This window comes from Arachis ipaensis, chromosome B10 (genome assembly GCF_000816755.2).
Source record: "Arachis ipaensis cultivar K30076 chromosome B10, Araip1.1, whole genome shotgun sequence".
Lineage (NCBI taxonomy): Eukaryota > Viridiplantae > Streptophyta > Magnoliopsida > Fabales > Fabaceae > Arachis > Arachis ipaensis.
Genome location: NC_029794.2, coordinates 37,217,113 through 37,226,254, shown reverse-complemented (window position 1 = coordinate 37,226,254; position 9,142 = coordinate 37,217,113). Strand labels below are relative to the sequence as shown.

Sequence of the window (9,142 nt, the reverse complement as noted above, 5' to 3'; positions counted from 1 at the left end):
TGATTTTATAAAGATGTATTTTTTACTTAACAGTATTAACACTTATGTTACAGAAGATAATATGAATATTATCGAAAAGATTATGGAGTTGTTAAGTAAAAATTGGGAGGTGTTATTCACTTGAGTTAGAAGAGAAGCTAATGTTGCGGCTGATTGTCTAGCTAAGATAGAAACTAAGAGTGTTTATTTACAATCGATGTAGATTCAGCTAAGTGATGATCTCAAACAGATTTTATAAAAAAATTCTGCGGTGTAATTTTTTGGTATTGTATTTCTGTTTGTTTTAGTTTCTATTACAAATACGAAAAAAATCAAACAAAAATATCCAATCATTAAATTTATATTGATTCAATTAAAAAATACATTAAATTCTCAAATTACCTAACGATTGTCATCTTCAACCTTAAAATCCTAACTATTCCTAACAGCATCCAAAAAATCAAAATCCAACCTCAACACAGGATCCAAATCGATCACTAATGATGAAAAAAGAGGAACAAAAAAGATTTTGATCTAAATCGGTCTTGTTTTGACTCTGGTGCATGAATAAAAGAGTTTCTAATTTCTTTTTCATCTTAATTTGTATTATTGTGTTTGTTTTCTTTAATTCAATTTAATTTTATTATTTCTTCTATTCTAAAACTATACTACTAATTGGAACTCACGAGTTGAAATACCCTAACTTTGCAGAGCGAATGTTTTCTTTTCTCTTTTTCAGATTTGACCATAAAATAAACCCTTATTTTTTGTGTATGTTATACACATATAATTATATAAACCCTTCTTGTGGTATTGGATGGAAGTAGAATCGGAATCAAAATGGGAATGGAATCGCTTGCAAAAACAGAAAAAAGAAGAGAGATCAGAGTCGTCGACGTCAAGCTCTTTCTGTTATGTTTAATAATATATTTTTAACAAAATTGACTAATATAATGTTTTTAATCTTTTTAACAAAAAATCTGATTATTTTCATGTAATATAAAATAATTTATTTATAATTAAAAATAATGCTGCATAATAATTAATATTAATAATAAAAATATTATATATATATTTATATATTTTATATTTATTTATTTTAAAATAAAATATTATATTTATTATTTTTAAAATATTATATATTAAAATATATTTATATATATGTACTAATTATTACGTATTAATATGCACTATTTATATTTATTATTTTTAAAATATTATATATTAAAATATATTTATATATATGTACTAATTATTACGTATTAATATGCACTATTTATATTTATTATTTTTAAAATATTATATATTAAAATATATTTATATATATGTACTAATTATTACGTATTAATATGCACTATTTATATTTATTATTTTTAAAATATTATATATTAAAATATATTTATATATATGTACTAATTATTACGTATTAATATGCACTATTTATATTTATTATTTTTAAAATATTATATATTAAAATATATTTATATATATGTACTAATTATTACGTATTAATATGCACTATTTATATTTATTATTTTTAAAATATTATATATTAAAATATATTTATATATATGTACTAATTATTACGTATTAATATGCACTATTTATATTTATTATTTTTAAAATATTATATATTAAAATATATTTATATATATGTACTAATTATTACGTATTAATATGCACTATTTATATTTATTATTTTTAAAATATTATATATTAATATTTTTTATTTTTATATAATAAAATCTAATAATTCATGAAAAATAACGAATTTATTATGCATAAAAGTGAAAAGATTATTTTAGAGTTTAGACATGTCCTCATAAATTTGATCCATTTTAGTCGCCTAATCCTAATTTCAATCTAGGGATGCACACGGTCCAATCCAATCCGAAGATTCAAGATTTTGGACGATGAAGACCCGGACCTAAAGTGATCCGGAGAGAAAAAATAAAAATTGGGAAGGGAGTGAAACCGGGACTAGGCTATAATTCGGGTCACCTGAATCCGATTCGGTGGCTTAGTCATCATACATAATTATAGATTTTAAATTAGGGGCTAGGGCAACAAAGCATTTACTTCATTCTCTATTCACTGCCTCTTTTAGCGGCTCAGCCATTCAGCCTCACTCCCATACCCCCAGTCCCCACTCCCAACGGCACAGGCTAATCCGGTGACCGCTGACCTTGTCTTCTCTCTCCACGGCCCACTCCCAGTATCCCAGCACGCAGCCACGCAAGACGCACTCCCAATAAGCACTCACCACGCAGCCGCCTCCTCCTCCCGTTCTGGTCTTCTTAGCCCTCAGTGTCTCACCCCAGTCACCGATGTAGCTCCTCGTTTGACTGACGACGGTGATGACCTATGGTGCTGCCTTGTTTCTCGGTGACCTGACGCTTCTGTGCTTAGTCTGGTCGTCCTCTTCTATTACTGTCCCGCCATTTTTCTGCTCTACTAGTCCCGCTCCTTCTGTTCCTCTCTCTTCTCCAGTCTTCTCTTTAGGTAAGTAATTAATTTTATTATTTAATTAATATTCTCATTAGGGATTAAGGATTTTGATTATCAGAATTTGTGAATTTAGGGATGTGGGTGTTGATTTTCATTATTAGAACTCTGATTAGATGTGGATGTTGATGTGTGTTTACTGATTTATTTAACTGATTTTTGTTCTGAATTGTTTTTGATTACTGATGTGTTTACTGATTACTTGTTTTGTGTTTACTGATTTTTTACTAATTTCTAAATTATTACTTGTGTTTATTTCAAGTAATAATCTTTTATATGAAAAATGAGTAATTTTATATGTTTTGTAGGTTTTACTAATGTATCCATATCACAAGGAACAAGTTGACAATATTAATGGCTATTGATGGATAATGGTTATTTTTATGTGAAATTTAATTATTTAAGTATTTTAAACTTAATATTTTGTGTTATTAGTGATTATAAGACTATAAGTTAATGTTTTATGTTTAGAATGCATAAGACTTTAGGCCTATGCATAACATTGTGTTATTTGTATTGACTTAAATATTTGGTGCTATTAGACAATATTACTATTGATTGTGGTTATGTTTTAATTTTGAAGAAGAATTGGTTCTTGTTATATTTTTTTAAGTGAATTTTATTATGTTAAATAATAATTAGAATCTTAGAAATTTGAATATTTTTACATACTAACTTATAAAAAGATATCAAAGTATTGTAATGATAACGGTCTGGTTTTTATCTGGTATAATTATTACCCAAAAATATGTAGATTTTATTAGATCTAGAGACGGATTTAGATCTAATAAATAAACCCAATATATATTTCGAATCGAATCTAAATCACATTAAACTCAGTTTCACCCGACGCATGAGCACTTTATCCCAATCCGAATCTCAATCTCAACCAGAATATCCAGTTCCATTCCCATGGGCACAAGACAAGGTCTTATCTTCCACAAGCCGACTCTAAAAACCGCCGCAGTTGTTTTCGTTTGCCACCTTCTACAAACAGCCCAATGCACCCAAAACACCTCACATCCAAACACCACTATATTCCACAACTGGGCCCCACTTAAACTCAATCACTTACTATTAAAATCACTAATTAAAAAGTTCAAAATCGTGGTCCCACTTTAGCCAAAAGACTATTCACCATTTCACCAATCAACGCTCAACATCTTCCCCAAAAAATCAAAATTATCATCCAACGAACCAAATTAATCAAACTTCCACACACGCACACCCAGTAACACACACTCTCTCTCTTAATAAATATCTAAATCTAAAATAATATATTTTTCATCCTTATCCATAAAAATATCACAGTATTATTTACCGGTGCCTATGCTTTTTTCTGCATCGATCAATCTCCTTTGAAGAAGAACGTTATCCAAACCCAGATTTTTTTATTAAATTAATCCGAATCGTTACAAGGGAGGATGAAATCAGCACTGATTCGAACCAGTTCTACGCCCCTGCTTCTCGACGCAAGAGATGTTCATCGTCACAACGGAACTCATTCGACAGTGAGATTTGGTTCCACGATCTGTTGTTCATCGAAGAAGAACGAGTCTAACATCCCAAAGCTTGAACCTTTTAGCCGAACCAAGTTTGAGAGGGCCGTCAAAGACCCTCCTTTGATCCAAAAATCTGAGAAAGAGCTCGCTGGTACGTACCAACATCTTTCTCTTCTCTTTCTTCAACCTTCCGTATCGTTTCCAAATCCTTCATGTTTTGTGATGTGCAGATTATTGCTCAACGCTTGAAGGTGACGAATCCTATAGTTGCTGGCAAGCGTATTTTGAGCTCAAAGATCTTGAGGTTTGTTCTTATTTCTGCAACTTCTGCCATTATCCTCTATTTGTTTGACTTAGGTCCTTTTATTTCTTTTTTGATTCTTTCTTTAATCTTTTAATGTTGATCAAGTTTATATACGAAGTTTAGAAGTAAGGTATATAAGTTTTTTTTTGTTTCTGAGAAAAGGCTATAGTTTTCTTCAGGAAGTCCAAATTTATGTGGTACGAAACATGAACAAAATAAATAAGAGAAAACAAAAGAAAGTTTTGGTTTAAACTCTGCCATTGAAACAAAAAGCAATAAAATTTGTGTGGAAAGTGGGATTTGAACCCACGCCCTTTCGGACCAGAACCTTAATCTGGCGCCTTAGACCAACTCGGCCATCTCCACTTTGTTATTACTGTACATCAAATTTCAAATGATAACTGTTTGTTTTTAGGTGGCATGTGTTTTGTCAGTGAATCTTTTTAAAATACAAGCCATATTAGGTCATTATGATGTCTTCTTGATACTTGATTTGAGTTTCATTGTCCCATCTTGTGCTTTTATAATTAAAAAAAAAATGTACATATGATATTCATAAAGGGAGAGGCATATTAGAAATAACTAATGTAACAGTTTTTTTTAACAGAAAGAGTCACCAAAGGAAGACATAGAGAGGTTGATTCTCCAAACCGGTGGCGTAAAATCCTTAATAGGATGTTTGCATGGCATTGCAATAATGCACAATCTGAAGAAGAACGGTGTCAATTGGGCCAAGAATGTGAAATCTGAGGAGGAAGATAGACACTGTCCTATACCAGATGGGTTACCAAAATCAGCTGATGAATTATTGGAAGAGGAGCAAGGTAGAATGCCTGATTCACCATTTACAAGGCTTCTCAGAAGCAAAGGAAGGTTCCCTGCTTGGTATTCTCCTGCACCTGATCATCAAACAGATTGATGATTAATTGGTGATTATTGATTAATGTTTAATACTTAATTAGTGGGTTGTCCTTGGGAGTACCCTCAATGTTAAAGGGTATATAAATTTTGTTAAGATTCTGATAATATAGATTAATAAGGTTTCATTTTAATGTTTTGACAAGGATTGTGTGCAGAGTTTATTGTTGAAATATGAAATGTGTTATGTATAAAGAACTGCTAGTTTGGAATTTTGCATTTACAGCATTCCACTATTGTTAATATACTATTGGTTCATGTGCCTATATTTTGCTTCTCAATTGCTACATGGTTTAAAATTTTCCGTCTTTCAGACTTAATCATTCATTCCTTTTTAGTCCCTAAATCTAGTTTCAAACTTAAAAGGTGTTTAGTACAAACTTTAAACTATTCATTTTTCTTCACTCTTGTTATATCCATCAACGGGGGCCTTGTTCTTTTTTCTTTGCTTTGGTCGGTGGGGTCCTTGTGTGAGTCATATATTAAGACTCGTGAATTTACTGATAACTGATAAGTTTGTAGGATTTAATTTAGATTTATTCAGTAAAGTCCTCGAAGAAGAGTGAACTTTTTGTTAATAAATGATGGGGAGGCTATATGCTTAATTTCAAGTTGCATAAATTTCTTGGAGGTTTGAAATTTAATTTGTACTTAAAAATTGGGAAAATCGACAAGAATAAGAGACATTTTATAGGGATTGTTTAGAATAAATATAAAATTTACGTGTTTTGATGTGCTTGGTATAAATAAATACTATTGACAATTGTAGAAAAATATTATTCATACACTAAATATTATTGATAACCATACTCTAAGTTTATGCATCATAAAGCGTTAAATGCGTGTTAAATAAGAGAAAGCATCCAACCTAATCTTATTTTTTTTAGCATTTTTATCTATATTCAATTTTAATTTTTTAAATTGAACGCATCATTTCTATGTTCCATTGTCATTTTTCAGTTGAATAAAATTCTTATGTTTCCGTGGCATTTAAGTTGATTTTTATCCTATAAATTATTTCACTAACCTACCCACACATAAAAATATTTCATAGGTGAATTTTTATAGTATTCTCTCTTTCAATCTTGCTATTAGAATTTTCTGTCAATTATGATCAGTTTTTTAACATATTTATTTTTAGAATTATCTTCAGAATTTTTCCCTTTCATCTTTACTCTTTTAATTAAACTATTGCAAATTTTTCGCATGGTTTTCCAATTCATTTTATAATTTATTTGACTAACACACAACATATGTATTTTTTCATAATTTTCTCATATTTCGCTTGATTTTTATTTAATTTCGATACAGATGTCTATTAAATTTGTATCAATGATCTTATTTGGAATTGTAGATACAACTCTTTTAAAAAAATGAGCTCATCTCGGAAATTATCAACTTTAATATCGAAATAAATTTTGCAATAAATAAAAAAAAACTAAAAGTCTTTAATTAATGATAATAAAATGTACAAACAAATATTAACATGAACAAAAGTTAAAGTAGAATCTAACCGACTTAAAAGTGAACTAGGAATCGAAAAGAAGAAAAGAAAATTGCTTAAACAAGTAAAATGAATAACAAGGCCAGAAGTTAAATCAAAGAACTAAAATGGAAAGAAAATGCTTAAAGAATAAAATGATGAGTTAAGTACGATTTTGGTCTCTAAGGTAGAGATTGAAAAATATTTTTGACCCTAACCTTTTCTTGTATACAAAAACGTCTCTAAAGTTTAATTTGGTTTTAAAATTGCCCTTCGAACCAAAATATTCTTCTTTTATTCTTTTTCTTCTTCATCATCACAACATCAACATATTCTTCTTCTTCTTCTTCATCACAACATTATCAACAACAATAATGGAATCAAAAGCAGAAACAGAAGAAACATAAGAAATCGAAGCAGAAACAGAAGTGAAAAAAAAAACAATTAAAAAAAAAAAAGAATTGGAATAACGGCACGCGAGGAGCAGCAGCGAGGAGTGTGGAACAGCGGCAACATTGATTCTGTCTTCTCCACGACGTCGTCTCCACCACTCCCGCTCATGGACGTGCTTCTCCCTCGACGACAACTCTGACTTCTCCCTCAATGGGGAGCGGCGAGGGATTTATGGTGTTAAATAATTGACTCTAACACTCACATGCACTTACACTCCATGATCTTTCGTTACGTCAATGTAACTGTAATTTTGTAGAGATTTCCTGTTGGTTCTCCTATTTATAGAGCAGGAATCCTCTTTTTTTTGCTGAGAGTTTTTTAACCGTCATCAACCTTACCCACATTCTTATCATTACTCTTTCCTCAAGGATAACTGCCCACATTCTTGTCAAAACTTGAAATTCAAGTACTATTCCCATGTTCAAGATAATCTCTTTGTTAGGGTCAAGTTAATTTCCAAACACATGTTAATTGCATCCCATTTCTTACTTATCAATTTGACTATCTGATTCACCATTACACTTTTCTGGGAAATTGAGTTTTAATAAGAACCTGTTTAAAAGCGAAAGCACCAAAAATAAATTTTTCACAACCTGTGCGATTAAATAGACAATACCAAAGATACTCTAAGTAGCAAATATAATGGTAGAAATTAAATAATCAAACACCAGAATTTATCGTGGAAAAACCCCCCAAAAGAGGGACAAAAAACCCACAGGACCTAGTCCAGTAAAATCTTTCACTATCAAAATAATCGGTACACAATCAGTCTTTCTAGTGGCACTAGGGCATCTCAATAATCAACAAAATACATCGTCGAAACTGATGGAATCAACATAAACTCTCCACAAAGTGGGTATCTCAAATCAGACAAAAGAGAAGGAAATACAACTAGCAAGTTATATCCTAATATTTATCACTACACTAGGAATAGCATACTAAAATTTCATAAGAAATGGAGCAAGTTTACCGGTTTAATCAGATTAAAACGGCATGCCCTTTCCCCTAATTTTTCTTCTTCTCTTTGTTGAAGTAGAGGGTTTTGTTTTCTTTCTTTCAAAAATTGAAAGAACTCTCTCTCTCTCTCTCTCTCTCTCTCTCTCTCTCTCTCTCATAACTTGAGGTTGGGGACCCACCTACAAATCTTTCCCTCACCAACTCAAGTGGGGATAGGCTGCTCCACTAGGTCCGCCTTCTCTTTGCAGGAATTAAACTTCACTGTAGGTAAACTCTTAGTCATCATATCTGAACTATTATCATCAGTATAGATCTTCGCAAGTGAATATTACTTCATCTTAAGCGCTTGACATATTCAATGATACCTCACCTCTATGTGCTTCGATCTGGAATGAAACGTTGGATTCTTGCTGAGATGGATAGCACTTTGGTTATCACAAAATAACACAAACTTCTCTTGATTGATGCTAACTCTTGTAGAAATTTCTTCATCCACAAGAGTTCCTTAGAAGCTTCAACAACAACAATGTATTCTGCCTCTGTAGTGGACAAAGCAACACATTTCTGAAGTCGAGATTGCCACGACACAGCTCCCCCTGCAAAAGTCATCATATAACCAGAAGTAGACTTTCTTGAATCAAAATCCCCAGCCATATCCGCATATGTGTAACCATCCAACACAGGTTGGCCACTCCCAAAACATAAACAAGCTCTAGAAGTGCCATTAAGGTATCTGAGAATCCACTTCACTGTTTGTGTTCCTTGCCAGGATTAGAAAGAAACCGACTAACAACTCCAACCGCATGAGCAATATCTGACCTGGTGCAAACCATAGCATACATCAAACTACGAACTGCAGATGCATATGGAATCTTCTTCATTTCTGCTTTCTCTTTCTCACTTGTAGGACATTGCCGCGAACTTAAGTTGAAATGACTAGCAAGTGGAGTATTAATAGGTTTGGAATTACTCATGCTAAACCTTTCTAAAATCTTCTCAATATACTTTTGCTGCGACAACCACAGTTTTTCATTCTTCCTG

General features: G+C 31.4%; 1 protein-coding gene and 1 non-coding gene across 2 annotated transcripts; one reads left to right on the top strand and one right to left on the bottom strand.

Moving 5' to 3' along the window:
* LOC107623990 (CCG-binding protein 1) lies at nucleotides 3,753-5,474 on the top strand. The gene is made up of 3 exons (XM_016326408.2): nucleotides 3,753-4,137; nucleotides 4,217-4,290; nucleotides 4,898-5,474. The coding sequence occupies exons 1-3, from the start codon at nucleotides 3,909-3,911 to the stop codon at nucleotides 5,207-5,209; spliced, it is 615 nt and encodes a 204-aa protein (XP_016181894.1). The 5' UTR covers nucleotides 3,753-3,908; the 3' UTR covers nucleotides 5,210-5,474.
* On the bottom strand, nucleotides 4,576-4,656 carry TRNAL-AAG. The gene has a single exon. It is a non-coding gene; the product is annotated as a tRNA-Leu (tRNA).